Source organism: Lagenorhynchus albirostris, chromosome 5 (genome assembly GCF_949774975.1).
Source record: "Lagenorhynchus albirostris chromosome 5, mLagAlb1.1, whole genome shotgun sequence".
Classification (NCBI taxonomy): Eukaryota; Metazoa; Chordata; class Mammalia; order Artiodactyla; family Delphinidae; genus Lagenorhynchus; species Lagenorhynchus albirostris.
Genome location: NC_083099.1, coordinates 10,201,342 through 10,220,628, shown reverse-complemented (window position 1 = coordinate 10,220,628; position 19,287 = coordinate 10,201,342). Strand labels below are relative to the sequence as shown.

Sequence of the window (19,287 nt, the reverse complement as noted above, 5' to 3'; positions counted from 1 at the left end):
AGGCTGGGGATTTGGAGGGAGGCTGTCACTGTAATGCTGGACCCGGTGAGAGTATCAAGGGCCCTGCAGGCTGTGCCTCAAGATTTATCCCGGGGAAGAAGGAGCCTCTGCAGAATTCTGATGGGGACTCAGACATTCACAGCGAGAAAGCCGATGTTATAAATACTAGGGATGTATGTGGCCGTTAACAAAATGGACTTATTCTAAAAGTTCTGGTTAGCAAGCAGGGTACTGTTATTGAACCGAGAACTGAGAACTCAGTTACTGAACTGGGAACAAAAAATTAATACAGAAAGTGTAATCTTTCTATAACTTCCTTTCCCCAACCCAACCAAAATCAGAAGCTGCACGTCACACCCAGAGTAGAGCCAGTTCTGTTATGATGCTTGTTTTGAAAATGTGAACTTGTTCCAACGAGATCGATGGATTAGGGAACAACGGAGCACAGCGTGAATCCCATGTTTGCTTACGCACAGTTGCATCCACAAGAAACACTGGGTGAATGCAGACAACTGCGCGAAGGTGGACCCAGACACGCAGGAATACACAGAATGCATTCATGTGCACACCTCACACATCTGCCAGCGACCTGGGTTCACGGTGTGCGTGACAAGCTGCACCCGTAACCCAAATCTGTCAGATTCCAGAGAATTCTCCTTCCATTACTTCACTGTAACTCATAAGCTGCGACCTTTCCGATGATGTTCACTTCTCCAACCAAGTAGCAGGTGTTTTTCAAGGTAAAGGGTCATATTTATTGCAGTATTTCTTTATTTCGTAATCATTTTAACATGTGTCAAACCAACTAGGTTCCTACTTCATGTGTCACTGATGAAGTTTTTTAATGTCGTTCCCCAATCCCATCTTCCCCATGAGTCCAGTGGTTTTCAATGATCTTGTACAGCCTGGTGATTTGGGGGGAACGTGTAAACTGCCTCCAGCAAAACTGACCGTTGCGAAGACGCCTGTTCATTTGAAGATCAATACACTCGTGACCATCAAATTGATATATTTTCCCACAGAGGTAACTGTTTGCATAAAAGCTTCGGTCTGGAGATCACAGCGGCACGTGGCAGGGCTGACTGAACTGTAACTCCGCGCGGGAGCGGCGAGGACGCTGGTGCCCCCCGTGTTCACTCCACCTCTTCCTCCGCAAGAGGGTCCTGCAGCCAGGAGCCTCCCCTAAGGGGAGGCCACCCCAATCCAGAGCCGCAGGAAGACACGGTCGGTCTCTCTCCTTTTCTTGCTTCTAACCTGAGGAAGGGCCTGCTCTGAGCAGGGCTAGGCAGAGAGGTGCAAGGAACTGGGGCCCTTGAAGATGCTGATGAGTTTCTAAATCATCAGCTCCAAACCTTGACTGTACATTTGAACAAGCTGGGAAGCTTTTTTTTTTTTTTTTTTTTTGCGGTACGCGGGCCTGTCACCGTTGTGCCCTCTCCCGTTGCGGAGCACAGGCTCCGGATGCGCAGGCCCAGCGGCCATGGCTCACGGGCCCAGCGGCTCCGCGGCACACGGGATCCTCCCGGACGGGGGCACGAAGCCGTGTCCCCTGCATCGGCGGGCGGACTCTCAACCACTGCGCCACCAGGGAAGCCCTGGGAAGCTTTTAACAATGACCAGGACCCAAGCCCCACCCAAAAGATTCTGATTCAGTACTTCTGTTACCAGTATTTTTTTAAGCTCTCCAGTTGATTCTGATGTGAAGCCAGGAATGAGCAGGTCTTCGGACTTTTTTGAGCTAATAATTTTCTTTACTATTTGAATCGGTTTGAGTCAGGATTTCCGTTATAGTCAGCTCAAAGCATCCTAAATAATGACGCTCTCTTTGGAATGAAATGCAAGGTCCAGGATTGAAACAGTCTTTACATTTGATCAGTCCATCTCATAAATTTAAATCTCAGTTCCTGGCAAAAGAATCAGGACTGCTCATTTATTTGAGGGGGGAAAAAAAAATCTTGTGCTGACCCAACCTTCAAACCTAATTTGGAGACTTTCATCAAGGGTATCAAAATGGAGTTTAGTCATAACAGAGCCTACGGATGGGTGAATTTGATTATAGACACTGAGAAAAAACTCAACATTCATTCATCCCGGGCAGTAAATAGCTATTAATAGTCTAGCTGGATGAGATTAAAGTTTGATTGTTGTCTAGGGAAGAATTTAAGATTTCTGTAAATGTTAGCATTATTACCTAGTGTTTCCTTGCTGGTTTCATTCTTTTTTTCTTCAATTTCATTTTCCAAAGTATTGTTCTTGATGTTTCACAGCATATGTATCTTTATACCATGATGGATGAGTAAGAGATGCATGTGGAGTATACAGATATGCTCCAGACCCAGAAGACTACCTAGAATGTAGACTGAGCACACCCTGGTGCTAAGCGGTGTGGCAGCATTTCTCAGAGTTTATTCTAGACTGATTGGGGCGTAATTCTGCATGTTGGGACCCCCGCCGACTTCTGGACTGTGCGGTGGGGGTAAGTGTGTACGTGGGCAGGTTAATGATATCACTTTGCCAGTTCTTTCCACTTCCCTGTTAGTGGAATCCTTGAGATATCAGAGGGGACACATGAAAGAACTCAGGTAGGTGTTGCAAACTTTCATGACCTTGTTTACAGTTCTACCTGGGGGTCTCGCACCGGGAGGAGGACCCCCAGAGCATCTGGCCTTGAAGGCCAGCGGGGCTTGACTGCAGGAGCTCCACAGGACTGGGGGAAACAGAGACTCCACTCTTGGAGGGCGCACACAAGGTCTCGTGCCCACTGGGATCCAGGGCAAAAGCAGTTACTTCACAGGAACCTGTGCGAGACCTACGTGAAGGTCTCGGAGGGTCTCCTGGGGAGGCGGGGGGCAGCTGTGGCTCAACCTGGGGGCATCAAAATTGGTGGCAGATATATCGGGGAGTATTCATCTTCGTGGACTCTCGCTGGAGGGTGACACCTTGCTTGGGTCATTAGTTCCAAGACCTGGCTCCACCCGACAGCCTGTAGGCTCCAGTGCTGGGACGCCTCAAGCCAAACAACAGGGCGGGAACACAGCCCTACGCATCAGCAGACAGGCTGCCTGCCTAAGTCCTCCTGAACCCACGGCCCCCTCTAAACACACCCCTTGACACGGCCCTGCCCCCAAGAGGGCCAGGAACCAGCTCCACCCACCAGTGGGCAGGCACTGGCCTCTCCTGCCAGGAAGCCTGCACAAGCCTCTAAGCCAGCCTCACCCACCTGGGGGCAGACACCAGAAACAAGAACACTGTGACCCTGCAGCCTGCAGACGGAGTCCACGAACGCAGGCCAGACACTACCCTGGGACCAGCTGGTCCCTGGTCCTTGGGTGATGAAAGGGGAGCGTACTGCTGGGAAACAGGACATCCCCGACAGAGGGCCACTTCTGCAAGGCCAAGAAACATAACTAGCCTACTACATACATAAAAATACAAATAGAGACTTACACAAAATGAAATGGCAAAGGAATATGCTCCAGACGAAGGAACGAGGTCAAAGAAGTGTTAGAGCAAAACAGTAAGATCATCAAAGGTGAAAAGACAATTGGGAAATATGACCAAGAAAAGCAGGATTCAGAGTCTAGTCAGGGGTCTACGAATAAATGATGGGGGTGGGGGAGGAGTGGCCCCTTTCATAAGTACTTTTCCAGTTGAAACACTTTTCTTTACCCTTTTCTCTCATTTTCCAAGGTAGCCCCTAACTTTTCAGAATTTAATATAAACCTAATCTGTTCTTGGCTTACTACAATCATCATGCTTTGAGTTACTGCTGTTAAAGTTTCTATCAACTGACCTAGGTAACTTTGGAACATGCCGTTTTGACTATTAATGATGAGGCTATCGACGGAACCGTACTAAGTTGGTAACGATTCTGAGGGAAAGGAGGAGTGGCTTTGCCATCATCTTAGATAGAAAGGAAGCTTGGGAACTGGACCATATTACCTTCTGGTGATCCACACAGTCAAGGCTTTGTAAATCCTTCGGCCACACTGTAATGTCAGGGCTGGGAGCCGTCTTGGTGGTTGTTTTTTTCACATATTTTAAAAAGTTGCTCGTGACCAACTGTACCTCACAAGCAAACACCTCAGACGAAGGTCAAGCGTATATGAGCAAAGTTTACTAATCTAATAAAGTTACGACAGTTAATCAGGTGCATTTGTAATGACAGACATGCTTATTAAGAGGCTTAATAAAGCATGAATGGTGAACTCTCTGTGTAAATGATTATGTTTATTATTATTTTTATGGTCAAATGAATTTTATTTTTGTTTTTCTTTTCTCATCTTATTATTAGTTATTTGTGTCATTGCTAGCAGGTTTTCCTGGTACCATCCATGTTTTTTTAATCACCACTGCCGCAGTATAGAAAGATTCTGAATCTTTCCAACAATGGCAACTCCCTCTTGGGGTCTTTACTAACCTCAGACATGCTTTTAAGTTAATTAGGAAAGAAGTCACCTCCTTTGGGTACAGGACTTGGGGAACGGATACTACCTTTGAGCAGAGAAAGAAACGGCCCCCAACTCAGGCTTGCTGCTTGGTGAACCTCGCCCAGGCTGGGTTTGGCGCCCACCTGCCCTCCGCGGGGCTCTCGTGAGCAGTGCCCAGGCTGCACTGGCGATGCCTGTCACTGCTCCCTTCTCCCCTGTGGGAGGCGGGAGCTTCCCAGTACTCACACCAATCCATGAATGCCTGACACATGGGCATCTCGGAGCAAAACACTGGGGGGAAGATAGCAGGGCTGAGGGAAGGAAAAAGGCGCCCAGGCCTCTGACTGACCCTCTGGGTACAGCAGCTCTGGGACAAGGAGCAACCAGAAAGGCGTGACTCGGCCTGAAGGTTTCAAGGCAAGGGGCAGGCCGCCTGACAAAGGTTCCCCTGCCCCTTGGCTCAGTAGGCCTAGAGTTCCTACGACAGGAGCAAAGCCATTCTTTGTGGGAGTAAAGCCCAGTGGATTAAAACTACAGCGTCCTGGAAAAGTAAACATAGGTGTTTCAAAGGATAAATGATGAGATGTTAGGGGTAGAAGACTTAAAAGCAGGACGGCGCTGGGTAGGAGGTGCTGGGGGTGCCATGGAGGCAGAAAAGGAGGACCACCCAACAGTCCCCTCAGTCTGGCCTCTGGCCTTGGCTGACTGCCATCTGCACGGGACAATGGGAAGGACTCACTTCCTTCCCTGCCCTGCACATGTGCACTTCGCGGCACAAGTTACTGTCCCTAAGGTAACGTGGCACTAAAAGGTGAAATAAATGTCAAGTTTCAAGAAAGGCCATTGGAAGGAAGCAAATGCTATCAATGACACATTTAATTTGGGATAATTCAAACCCACAGGAATTTCTGGCCAGGGATTCTAAATATTTCTAATTGCTTCACTTGAGCTCTCCCCAAACCATTGTTTCTGCCTCTGGGGCAGTGATCAGCATGGTCTGGTCTGGCATCTTGGCATTTTATGGAGATTATGGGGCTGAAGACGAATGATGGGGGAAGAGGGCCCAGCACGAGGGGATAAGCATCTCATTCAACCCCAAAGGGCAACATCTTCACTGCCCTAAAATGGGCATTGAGTCAAGGTTCAGCACTCCACTCCCTGTGGTTCTGTTTTCAGAGGCTCCTCAGATGTTTTGGTTAAAAATAAATTTATTGATGCATAAAGATGTTAAAAGTTGGTTATAAAACCTGTTTAACGGAAGTTAAATTAATATTGTCATCCTATAAGCTGTCGACAACAGAGCGTTCTTTATGACGTTCCCTCTGATGTTCACATTTCTTTGCAATGATATTACGTGGACTGGGTAAGGCAAAAAGAGAGAGAGAGAAGGATGGGACACTCCTACAAAGATATGGTCCATCTTCCCTGACCCCGAGCTGACACACTGGCAGAAAGACTTGTTTGTTATGTGAGCACGATTCATATAACACCAAATGACAACTAAATATCATGGATCAACTATCTGAGTTCATTTTGGCCTTAAATTAAAATTCCTCTCGTGAGACTTAAAAAAGAAGCCAGAAAAACTGATACTTCAATTCATTTTATATCTATTCATTTCAATAAACTATCTTAAATGGGAATGTATTTTCAATAGGACTGTATTTTAATCCAGTTATCCTTAGCATTACTGATTAAATGAGATATTACAATTATATATTATTTGAAAAAAGTCCTGTAATTAGATACACTCTAGATGCCAGTTTTCAATTCCATGCAGAAGCCCATAAAAAATCCATTATAATCAATACTTTCCACATAATATACCTTCTTAGGAAGTATACATCACTGACTGAAGAGAAAAATCATGTAGCCAGGAAAATTCTGACCTACTGGGAAGGCCACTGCTCAATTTCCCTCTTCCAACTACCAGTCCAACTCAAGCTGCCTGAAAATCTACAACTAAAACATCACTGATACAACAGAACTGGCTCTTTTCAAACGTAAATGTTTTAGGGAAGGAGTAGATGAACCGTTTCAGCAATTAATACTTCAGGGATACTTGGTCTATCCAAGTGTCTGGTCACCCGCTCCTACCACCTTTCCCCACCGCCGTGGACTTCTCTAAACCTTTCCCCTGGCTGACTGGGTTTACAGTGGGCATGGGATTTAATTCTGCCCAACCGATGAGACGGGAGGGAAAGCCTGCTGGGGAACTTCCAAACAGACTTCTCTAGAAGACGCTGTGTGCGTGTGAGGGGACAGGGGTGACAGGACACCTGCTGGGTTCTGTGGCAGCCTTCTTGAGAAAAATGGCGGGACCGGGAGCACGTTGAGGACAAAGCCAACACACTGAGGTGGCCGAGTGGAAAGTTGGTGACCCCAGTGCTGAATCATCCAACTCCACACCTGCCTCTCTCGGGACTCTTGTTATTTTAGATAATAAGCAACAAACTTCCTCACTTGAGACAGTAATTTCTCTTACTCTTACCAAAAGCAACTTGATATAAGCCCAACTATCTTACACTCTGTCAGAGGACGTGAGGGAGGAGAGAACAGCTACGGCAGGCACTGCTGACCGCCTGTTCAATATCCGCCCCCCACCGTCTCTCCTAGGAAGTCTCGGGGTCTTCATGAGGGAAAACAATGGTTGCAGTTGGTGGAAGAAGAAATATGTCTGTGGTTCAAGTCTAATCTCTCACACGAAGCTTGTCTGGACCAATAAAGCCCATGGTGGTCTATCTTTTGAATCCATATTAGTTACTGTCTTTACTGTTGGATAGCATTAAACCATCTTATGCCTCTCCTGTTGATGAGTTATATTTTTATTTAGTGTAATTATTACTTAATTTTTGATGTGTTTTCCCCTCCCCAATTTCACTGTAAGCACCTTCATTGGGACTGCTCTCATATGTCTTATATGGATATGTCTTGAATTCCAATTACTAGAACATGACCTGAGATGATGTAATCAGGTAATGTAGATCAGGTAATGTTCAGGTTGTCTATACTTCCAGAAGTATGAGTCTGCTTTCAAATCTGTTTTCACTCATCTGAAACTTTTTGTCATTTTGTTGTGATAAAGGAGAGATCAATGAACACTCTAAAAATAAATCCTATTAGTATGACAAAGGCATATGTTCAAACTACTGTAGGACAAAGATGAGTACGTGCAGGGGTCACAAAGACACAGGGTGGCACCCCCAGTGGTGCTGCGAATCCGCAGGTGGTGGGTAGTTCATTACACACTCTGTCTTATGCAGGGACTTTCAGCTCAGATAATTTTGATTTCCTGTGGGTTAGAGAGGATTCTGAACCATTTATAAGTTTAGATCTTTGGAGATTGGTATGTAATTATCACAAAGCATAGCATAATGTCTTGCAGTTCATCAGGAATTCAGAAAAGATCTTTTAGTCGGCTAATGTGCTTAAAGATTAGAACTCATTCACCTACACAAATCAATTTTAGAGTCTTTCTCATATTCCCTATCTTTAACCTTAGCAAAGATATTCTTGGAAAACGACTTGGCAACAATCATAGAGCATGACTAATGATGCTAAAACAAGTTAAAATTTATTTAGCAGTCAGATGAATGACCAACTAAAATAGATTTCTAGAAAACTAAGTACTGGATGTCATTTATATTACTATGCGAAATAAAGAATGAAAACTTAAGTATCAAAACTGCCAACTTCCTCAAGACTAAAAAATCGGAGCTTGATTAAAACCTGGATGGAATTAGGTGAGCCCTAAAGACTCTTTTGGGAAACAAAGCAGAGGGAAAATCGTCTTCATGAATAAATACCAATCCTCAAAACAATACTACCATCGATAAAGAAGTAAGGTCAATTCTTAAAACTTCCTACTAGTTTGCTTGCATTTCAGAAAACAATGTCTTTTATGAACACATCGCACAAAGCTTAATTTGTTACCTCTCTATAGTCTTAGCTGAGTTTTGTGTTCTTCTATTATACAACCAGATCGGGGGCATTACCTGGAGTAAATGTGATACACCTTCATTTAAAAAAGGTAGACTGTGGATTACAGAAATTCTTTCTATGATCCATAAAAGGCAATAGTGAGAGGAAATAAGTTCTATGACCTAATACGTGATTCTTGTCCAAAATACGTCATACCTATATTGATGTTGAAAAAAATTGTTTCTCAATGATAAGATTAGACACATTATAAGCAGATTTCACCACTTTTAGGTTGATAGCGACTTACTAGGTTACTTTTTTTGTTGTTGTTTGTTTGTTTGTTTGTTTTGCGGTACGCAGGCCTCTCACTGTTGTGGCCTCTCCCGTTGCGGAGCACAGGCTCCGGACATGCAGGCTCAGCGGCCATGGCTCACGGGTGCAGCCGCTTCACGACATGTGGGATCTTCCCAGACCAGGGCACAAACCCGTGTCCCCTGCATCGGCAGGCGGACTCTCAACCACTGCGCCACCAGGGAAGCCCGGTTACTTTTGTTTTAATGTCTGTTTTCCACTGCTATTTCAGCCTTTTGTTAACTGACATCAACCATTTCTTAACCCTGGGATACTTTAAAAGATCAGCTGAGTCCTGAAATCTGAAAGGCATCATACAGTTTAAGGCACTAGGGACCCAAAGCAACAGATGTCCTTGCTTCAGTTTCTGGCCACCTGCTGCGTGAGAAACTGGTGATGATGATGATGTTAATGAAAAATTACCTTGAACTTTTCTAAGGACATGGAAAACCCCTGTATCACACTAAATGGGGCTGGAAATGAAAGCAACGTGGGCGCAAGGATGGTCGGTGCCTCGTCACAGGCTCTGGTGCCACCGGGACCACGCTGGTGGTCCCATGGGAGAATGAATCTCAGCTCTGGGCCTGAACATTTCCAACTGTGCATTACGCTGTGCAAAGCAACAATCTCAGCTTAACTCAATGAAGACTTGTTTCTCACTCAGGCTCCACGTCTATCATGGGCTGACGCGTGGGTTCTGCTCACCGTGCCAGAGGGAAGGAGAGGACTGTGGAAAACCCTGCAGTGGCAACACATGCCTGCCACTGCCGTTCCCAACGCACGGGACACAACAGGCCACACAGCTCCAACGGGTCCCAGGGGACGGGGGGTGCAATCCCGTCCAGTGCCCAGAGTGGCGCAGAACTGGAATGATGTGGCAAAGAGCACTGACCACGATAAATTATTTCCTAAAATAATAACCTGTAACTCGGAAAACCGTGCTTTCTCTTGAGAAGTTCTGTCTACTTACTTCCCACAACTTAGGCAATATACTAACTTTTGAATAAGAGTTGGGCATTCTGGTTCTGGGTTCACAGCAGGTCTACGTACTCTGTTTCTATTTTTGCTCAGCTTTAAGTTACAGTAGCACCATAAAGAAAAGTAATTAGTTGGTGCTGTAGGCTAACCCATATGGCACCAGAACAGGACAGAACGCAAATCAGACCTGTCTCCGTCTGCTTTCTCACTTGTTATTCCTTACTCTGGTTCTTCAGAGACATGCTCTTTGTACAGGCAGACAACATCCTATTTTTGTTGAGATTTTTAGTTATTATTTTTAATCTGAGTTACATATGTAACGCTGAAAAGAGTCCAACGGTTCTACGAGGCTTGTTATGAAAAGCAGTTCACACAGCCCCACCCTCTGCTTCCTGCTCTAGCAACCACTTTCAACTCTTTTACGCATGCTTTTTTTCTCACCTTTATAGCTCTAGCTTATATTGCCACCTCTTGATTTTTCTAGAGTATTATTCGCTGATTTTCCAGGAAAGAAGATGAAGATGCGGCTCTTCTGACCACCGCCTACCCCTTCCCCTCCCCAAGCAAACGCAGTTCCCCACCCACCTTTCTCAATGGATTTTTATCACCATTAACAGTCAACAGACTTACATCATAATGTTTATGTAAATTCCAGGCCTGGCTCAGTGACAGGGTTTATCAATACCTTTCTGTCTTTTCCTATACACCCTTGGTTTTTCTTTGGAGTTGCCTTGTCCTGTGTTCTTTGTTTTTTTCATTTTTATTGGCATATAGTTGTCCTGTGTTTTAATGGCTTCATTTTTAAAAAGTTATCACTAATTCAAACCTAAACTCACCTGTAGCTGTGTAAATTTCTCGATTTGTCCAAATATACGAGTCATTCTTCCAATTTCGTCTTTTTAGAGAAAACTGTCTGGAGCCTTTTGAGTTGCTCCAGTCTGGGCTGGCTGCTGCTCTTTGGACCTGCTCTACAGTCATGCTTTGTATACTCCGGGATTCCCTGTATTACCCTTCTGAGGAATCCTTTTGTCTCGCTCTGGTTGCTCTATTTCCTGTTCTCATGTATTCTTTATCCTTGGTACCTGTCCGCATTTTTGTAGAGCACATCCTCCAGTGGATTCTGAGAATGGGCGCATGTGAATACAGTTTTTGAATCTTGAATGCCTGAAAGTGGCCCTCACACATAATTAGCTTAGCTAGGGACTGAATCTAGGCTGGAAGTAATTTCCCCTCAGAACTTTGAAGGAATTTCTCCTCCATTGTCTTACTTCTGGTGTTGCCATGTGAAATTTGTAGCTATTGTAATTCCTCACCCTTTGTTGGAAATCTTTATTTTTCCCCAACTCTACATGTTTGTAGGATATCTCTGTTCCCAGGATTCTGAGCCTTTTCAGTGGTGTATCTGGGTGTGGGTTTGTTTTTATTCACGTGGGACCTTCTATGACCTTTTTCAATCTGAAAACTCAGGTCTTTCATTAGTGGAAAAACTAACTGAATTATATTTTTGATTATTTCCTTCCTGTCACTTTCTCTGTTCCCTCTTTCTGCAACTCCTGTTTTTTTTAGATTTTGAACCTCCTGGGCTGGTTCTCTAATTTTTTTTTATTTATTATATTTATTTCTCTTACCTTCCATTTCTGTCTTGTATCCTATTTTCTGGGGAGGTTTCCTCAATTTTATCTTCCAACTATTCTATTGAGTTTTACATTTCAGATGTCATCTTTTAATTTCTAATAGCTTTTGTTGTTGTTGTTATTCTCTGGATGAATATTTTTTTCTGAAGCGTTCTCCTGCAAAGACTTGTTTCTTCCCAGTTGCTTTTTATCTATTTGTTTCTGCCTGTCTGTCACTATTAGATGCTCTCCTATAGTATCTGGTGATTCTTGCCTGTCTTGTTCATATAAAATAGTGTGAACTACAAGTTAAGAGAAATTTCTGTGCTTAGATGGGCCTGTGATGGTTGAGTTCACTGTAAAGTGAACTGGCTATTTCCCTGGAGAACCCCTAAGGTTTTTTTAATTTGTGACTTCTGCCTAGAGAAAACCCTTCCAATCTCCTGCCTGAAGGGACATACTTACTGGTGTTCTGGGAAGCAAGTGGGGTGAGGCCTGGGGATCTCAATTCAGTATTTAAATATATTCAACACCCTTTTCCAGGAGGGTGGTCTCATACTCGAATATTCCTGATCTCTCTCAGTCCAGAGACATTCTGTTTCACACTTCCCAGAGAATTAAACCTCCAGTCTTCTGCCAGAGTGAGGATGGGAATCTATCCGCTTCTTGAAGAAACTCCTAACCAGTCCTCATGTCTTCAGCTCCACCTTCACCCCGTTTCCAGTTCCTGAGCTTCTAGAGGGTTTTATCATCTCACTCAGGTTGCTTCTTGGTTTTTCCCTACTGCTGGCTTAGCATGCACAGCTTTCTTAGGCCGCTAAGTTAGCTTCCACTTAACATCTGCTTTCCAAGTAACAAGAAGCTAGCGGCTATGGTCTCTCCTGTTTCCTTATTCCTCTAGGGTTTATCTGAAGTGACCTTAACTGTTCCTGGAGTGGAGTTTAGGAGGCAGCAGAGCGAACTGCTTGCATTAAAGCTGCCATTTGCAAATGGAAGTTCCACTCTGCTCTTCTACAAATTAGAGAAGCACGGTTCCTACACGTGGAAAGCGCCCCGAGAGAGTATGTGGTGAACTCTTCCCTTCAGAGGGCAAAGTATGTTGTTTAACTTGCAGATGAGGTGGCAGAAGCACCAGGAAGCTGAGTGTCACACAGTCACGCAGATAGACACCATGCTGTTACCTGGCCTATGTACCTTAAATAATTATCCCTCAAAGCTTGTACAGCCCACCCCTCCATCTTAGCACCGTTTCAGCAACAGCTAGTCCTTGGCTGTGAGACCTTGCATTTACAGCCTCTTCCAGTGGGCAGAGGAATTCTTCATATTAGAATACTGGGTTGAAATAGCTATAAAGTGTGACTAAATGTTTTATCTCTTGTGAAGGTGACTTAAACATTTTTTCAGAAACAATGAGATTTTTTAAGTATTGTAGTTGATATGCGATAGCTGTGTCCTTTTGAGTAATGTATACAAAGGATCTTAGACAGCAACTATCAATACACCATAATTTAAAGGTAATCTGTACAACTTTTAAAAACAATTGGTAAAATAGCTGTTTTTCATTTTCAAGAAATACTTAAAACTGAAAAAAACAGCTTGGTTTAAGTGTCTTATTCTATGGTTTGGTATAATGCTATTTCTTAGCATTTTAGAAGACAGTACAGGCTCTGACAAAGGCATTTGTAGAGGAAAAAAAGGATGAAGATTTGGGATTCAACTTATTTTAATTGGTGCTACTTCCCCTCACCCCCACCCCAGTGTAATATAGATCAGAGCGTTAAAATATTACTAAATTATAATAATAAAAATACTTCTGATGAAATAGTTCATTTCAGTCCATAAAAATTTTAAGAACTTTATAAAACTAGGCACAAAGAGAGGCTTTCACAAATGCAGCATTCTAGAGGAAAATGTAGGATAAAAAGAAAACCGTCCTTAAAATACTTACAGATTCTTTTCTGCCCATAGTTTTGCTGTGTGAGCGTGAACGGGAGATGTTGCTGAAAAAGGAATCCTTTTTAGTAGCAGATGAAGGTGGGGAGCCAGTGAACTCTCTTCCTCCAGGCAAGCTCTCAATGCTTGGAGATGAACGGATGTTTTTAGAGCTTTGTCCTGTAAGAAAAATTAAGTAGCACTAATGAGACACCAGACTCTTTCACTGCTACTGAATTTACTGCTTTTAATAAATGATCAATTAGAATACTTCTTTGTTTACACTGTCAACATGATGACACTGTGGAGTGTTAAGATGCATGTATTTTTCTGTATCAGAATAGCTGTCGATTTTTTAAAACAATGAAGTCGTGCTATAGTTTTCTGCGCGTTATTTAAACTACACTGGTCCAAGTGTGGTACGCATATCAAAAAAAGGAAAAAATCCAATTTTCAGAAATCACAGGTGAAATGACTGGGTTTTCCCCCACTAATGGAATCATCCTTAATAACAGAAGCCAGAAACAATTATACGGCACATTATATTATTAATATATACAAAGAAAACCCCTAAATCCTTCACCAGTTTTTCAAAAGCACCCCTTTCCTTTTCATTAATTGCAGATCAGATACACCGCTACCCCCAGGCCATAGTAGAAGCATCTGGAAATGGGACAAGGTGCTGGCTCAGGGGCTACATCCAAGACTGGTCCCCCCATCAGAGTGGGCGCATCTGTGACTCCCTGCAGTGCCTTTTGCACTGAGAGGTTCTGGAGCCATGAAGCTCCCTTAGACAGGAGCAAGGGCTCTGGGAAGGCCTGCTGGGAGGGCAGCACGGCGCAGAAGATCGGTGAACACAATTGGCTGCGGCCAGACCCACGCAGGTCTCACGTATACGATGGGGACATTTCCGGAAGGCTGTTATGAGGATTTAAGGACCTCGCGCAGCAGCTGGTGTGCATTCAGTTATTCATTCATTCACCCATAGTAACTGAGCGCCTAGTAAGTATCAGGCACTTAGCGGGGCAGGGAGACTGGAAACTGAGCCATCTAAACTCCCATCCCTCAAGGCATTCAGTTTCTAGTGAGGGGAGACAGACACATACATTCATAAAATATATATGATTTTAGATGGTAGTAAACACCGTGGGGAAAAAGAAAGCAGGAAAGGGGATTGTCAGTGTCAGAGGAAGGTGTGCAGTTTGAAATAGGAGGGTCAGGGAAGGTGTCACTGAGAAATGAGGTGCAGGACATTTGGGCAAAAACTTGAAGAAGGTAAAATACCAGCTTTGCAGACAATATGAAGGGACAGCAAGTACCAAGGCCCCAGGCAGGACCTTAGTGGTTCTGAAGAACAGCAGAGTGGCCAGTGTGGCTAAAGCTAAGAATGGGGGGAGCAGATGGGGCCTGGGGGCATCACGTCAGGTGAGGAATTGTAGACAATTTTGATGACTTTTCCTCTGAGAAGCGAAGCCAGTAGAAGCTGCTAGAGGATTTGAGCAGGAGAGTGACATGATTTGACTTAATTTTAAAAGGATCCCTCTGACTGCTGCATTGGGAACAGTTTAGGGTTGGCAGAGAGCAAGAAAAGAGGGGAAACAATTTTTGCCATTGCAAAAATCCAAGTCAGCAGAATGATCACAGCTTGGTGGTGAGAAGAGGTCAGATTCTATACAAAACTGATGAGATTTACTGACGAATCCATGAGAGGAATGAGAGGGGTCAAGTTTAACACCAAGTGTTAGATAGTGGTATGAGGTGAGCATCTCTGTGAATATGCTAAAAACCACTGAATGATACACTTAAAGAAAAGTAAATTTGATGGCATATGAATTATACCCCAATAAAGCTGTTATTTTTATAAAGTCAGTTTTCACACGTGACTGTCAGTCAGCGACCAGCAGTAAAGGGCTGACCCGTTTCCACCTGATGACACAGGGCTCTTCTACTAGGAACTCGGCCTCAAGGCTTCCTGCTGAGCCTCCAGAGACCTCCGTGAGGTCTCCATCGCAGTCTGATGACACCCCCCTTCTTAGTTCCATCCCCTCCTCTTTTCCTTTCACAGATGTTAGTCCCCTGTAAGCCTTGTGTACTTCTAACTCCGTCTCAGGGTCTGCTTCCTGGAGAATCCAACCTGCAGTGGGTGATGTCAGAGCTGAGCCCTGAGGAGGACAGAGGCGGTCTTGAGGTTGGGAAAGGAGGGGCAGCAGAGTCCCAGGCCATAGAAGCATCTGATGTTGACTTCAGGGTCTAGACTGTCTAAGTCCCCCACACCTTCCCTTCTTCCCTCCTCTGCCTCTGTCTGTCTCCCACCCACCTGCAGGCTCTAGGTCATAACTTCCCTGGGCTATGCTGCATGGCGACAAGCTCACTGGTAGAGGGTCCTAGAATGCTGGAGCTGAAAAAGACCTCAGGAACCACCTATTTATTTTCTCTTTTTAAAATTATGCCACTAATTCATAAATACATTTTTATTGTAAACAGACTAAATGTGAAAATTGCCTTTATAAAAAAATAACAGATTTATTGAGATATAATTCACATACCATAAAACTCACCTTTTAAAAGTGTATAATTCAGCGGTTTTTAGTATATTCACAGAGATTCTCAACTATCACCATCTAATTTTAGAACATTTTTATCACCAAAAAACCCAAACCTGTGCCCATTAGCAGCTCCTCCCAATACCCCCTGGCTACCACTAATCTACTTGCTGTCTCTATGGCTCTGCCTTTTCTAGAAATGTCATATAAATGGAATTATACAATATGTGGTCTTTTGTGCCTGGCTTCTATCAGTTGGCACAATGTTTTCAAGGTGCATTCACGCTGTAGTCTGTGTCAGTACTTCATTCCTTTTTACTGCCAAATAATACTCTATTGTATGGATAGACCACATTTTGCTTATCCACTCGTCAGTTGATGGACATTTATAGCTTGTATCCATTTCTTGGCTATTATTATTATGTTTGTACCACAAACAGTCGTGTATAAAATTTTGTGTGGACCTATGTTTTCATTTCTCTTGGGTCAGTACCTAGGAGTGAAACTGCTGGGTCAATATGGTAAGTCTGTGTTGAACATTTTGAGAAACTGCCAAACTGGTTTTGAAAATAGCTACACCATTTTAACATTTCCATCAGCATCCTATGAGGGTTCCAGTTTCTCCACATCCTTGTCAACTCATAATTTTGGCTGTTTCTTATTTTAGCCACCCTGGTGGGTATGAAGTGGTAGCTCACTGTGATTTTTAATTTTTTTTTTGCAATTTACCAATGCAAATGACTAACGATGTTGCGTTCATGTGCTTATTAGATAGCTGTATATCTTCTGTGGAGAAACACCCATTCAAATCTTTTGCCCATTTTTAACACTGGGTTATTTGTCTTTTTATGGTTAAGCTGTAAGGATTCTTCATATATTCTATTTCAGATATATGATTTGCAAAGAATTCTCCCATTCTGTGCACTGCCTTTTCACTTTAATGGTATCCTTTGAAACCAAAAAGTTTTTAATTCTGATGAATTTACCTATTTTTTCTTTTGTTGCTTGTGCTGTTGGTATCATGTCTAAGAAGATATTGCCTAATTACAAAGATTTACTCCTACATTTTCTTTTAAGAGTGTTATAGTTTTAGCTCTTGCATTTAAGTCTGGTCCATTTTGAGTTAATTTTTGTATATAATGTGAGGAAGTAGTTCCACTTCATTCTTTTTCATGCAGAGATCTAGTTTTCCCAGTGCTATTTCTAGAAAAGACTATTATTTCCCCACTGAATGGTCTTGGTACCCTTGTTGAAAATCGACTTACCACAAATGTAAGGGTTTATTTCTATGCTCTCAACTCTATTCCATTTATACATGCCTATCTTTATGACAGTACCACACTGTCTTGATTACTGTAGCTACACAGTAAGTTTTGAAATCAAGGAGTATGAGTTCTCCAATTTTGTTCTTTTTCAAGCCTGCTTTTTTGCCTTTAGGGGGATTTTGCATTTCCAGATGAATTTTATGATCACCTTGTCAGTTTCTCCCAAAAAGACACCTGAGATTTTGAGGGTGATTGCGATGAATATATAGATCAATTTGGGTAGTACTGCTCTGTTAATAAGACATAAACAAAATACATTTATACTGTATTTTATATTTACCTATGTAGTTACCTTTATCAGTGCTCATTTTCTTTGTGTGGATCTGAATTCACTTATAGTATCCCTTCATTTCAGCCCGCAGGACTCCATTTATTATGTCTTACAGGGCAGATTTGCTAGCATTGGATTCTGTTTTCGTTTATGTGATTGTCTTAATTTCTCCTTTCTTTTTGAAGGATAGTTTTACTAGATATAGAATTATTGAATGTATCATCCTACTGCCTTCTGGACTCCATGATTTTTTATGACAAGCCAGCTGTCAATCTTATTGAGGTTCCCTAGTATATCGTGAATTGTTTTTCTCTTTCTGCTTTCAAGTTTCTCTCTTTGTTGTTGGCTTTTAGCAGTTTGTCCACGCTGTGTCTAGGTGTGGATCTCTTTGAGTTTACCCTGTTTGGAGTTAACGGAGCTTCTTGGATACACAGACTAATGTTTTTCATAAAGTTGTGGAATACTTCTGCCAGCACTTCTTCAGATATTCCTTCCGCACCTTTCTCTCTCTTCTCTCCTGGAATTCCCATCATCTGTATGTTGGTATATTTGATGGTATTCTGCAAGTCTTTGAGACTCTGTTCATTTTATTTCATTCTTTTGTCTTTCTGCTTTTCAAATCAGATCATCTCAATTGACATATCTTTAAGTTATGATTCTTTCTTCTGTAAGCTCAAATCTACTGTTGATCCTCTATAGTGAAATTTTCATTTGAGTTATTGTATTTCAACTCCAGAATAGCTATTTGGTTCTTCAAAAAAAAAAAAAAAATCCTATCGCTTTATTGATATTCTCTATTTGGTGAGAAACTGGTCTCATACATTCCTATAGATCTTCAGACACAGTTTGAACTTTTTCAAGATATTTGTAATAGCTGACTTAATAAGCTTACTGATCTAGTTAGTCAAGTAAATGTCTCTGCTTCCTCAGGGGCAGTGTGTATTGACTGCTTTATTCCCAATAATATGGGCCATACTTTCCTGTTTCTTTGTATGTCTCAGACTTTTTATTGAAAACTGGCCATTTTAATAAAATAATGTGGCAGCTCTGCAAATTAGATCCCATCCCAACCCCCAGATTTGTTTTTCTTGCTGTTTTTGTTTTGTTTTTTAGCGACTTCCCTAAACTAATTCTGTAAAGTCTATATTTTTTGCTGTTGTGTGCCCCTGAAGGCTCTGCTCGGTTAGCTTAGTGGTCAGTTAGGAGACAGAAGTTTCCCTTCCTTAAATGCCTTGAACCAGTCAGTCTCTGAGCCTCTGCAGGGGGCTCTGTACGCGTGTGTCTTCGGGCATGCCTTCAGTGCTCAGCAGGCAGTCTACAGTTCTGCTCTAGCTTTCATTCTTGTCTATGCAGAGCCTCAAGTTCATCCAGAGTTGACAGATTAAACCCTTTTTAAATCTTCCCTGGGCATCTGTATAATCTTGCATGTGTGTGGCCTTCTCGATTCCCAGAAATATGTTGGAGCTTTTCAGAACCCCCGATGGACATCTCATTCCTTAGATTTTCCTTTTAAGCTTTTTGCTAGCCTCTTATTTTCCTGTTAAGTTTTCGCCTAGCCTCTTGTTTGCTCCATTTCTGCCTTGGGCAGCTGCGATGTTAAGTAACTGCCACTGATTATTTTCAATGGATGCTCCGTGGATAGGGTTTCTCCCTTAGTGAGTTCTGATTAAAGTCCAATAAAGACAAGCCCTAAGAAAGAGGTTTTTTGAGAGTGCTGCTGCACAGGTCAACTACTGACATTTACTGGGGATGGGACTTTTAGGGTGCTCCAAATTCATTCTTTTTCCTCCAGCGGTTGAGAGGCTGCTGTTTATCAAAGGCTATGGCAGAGCTGGGGAGAGAGGGTGGAAATAGGGAAAGTTAAAATGTTACAAAGCATGCTGTTGTTGACTTAAAAAAATATATATGGACAACGTGAGAGCT

The 19,287-nt window shown here is 42.9% G+C and overlaps 1 protein-coding gene across 1 annotated transcript in view; it reads right to left on the bottom strand.

Annotated features, from left to right (window-relative positions):
• TBC1D5 (TBC1 domain family member 5) overlaps positions 1 to 19,287 on the bottom strand; it is a 543,452-nt gene that overhangs the window by 39,630 nt on the left and 484,535 nt on the right. The window contains exon 20 of the mRNA XM_060149553.1: positions 13,242 to 13,405. Within this exon, the coding sequence (XP_060005536.1) occupies positions 13,242 to 13,405 (164 nt within the window). The remainder of the gene's footprint in view (positions 1 to 13,241; positions 13,406 to 19,287) is intronic.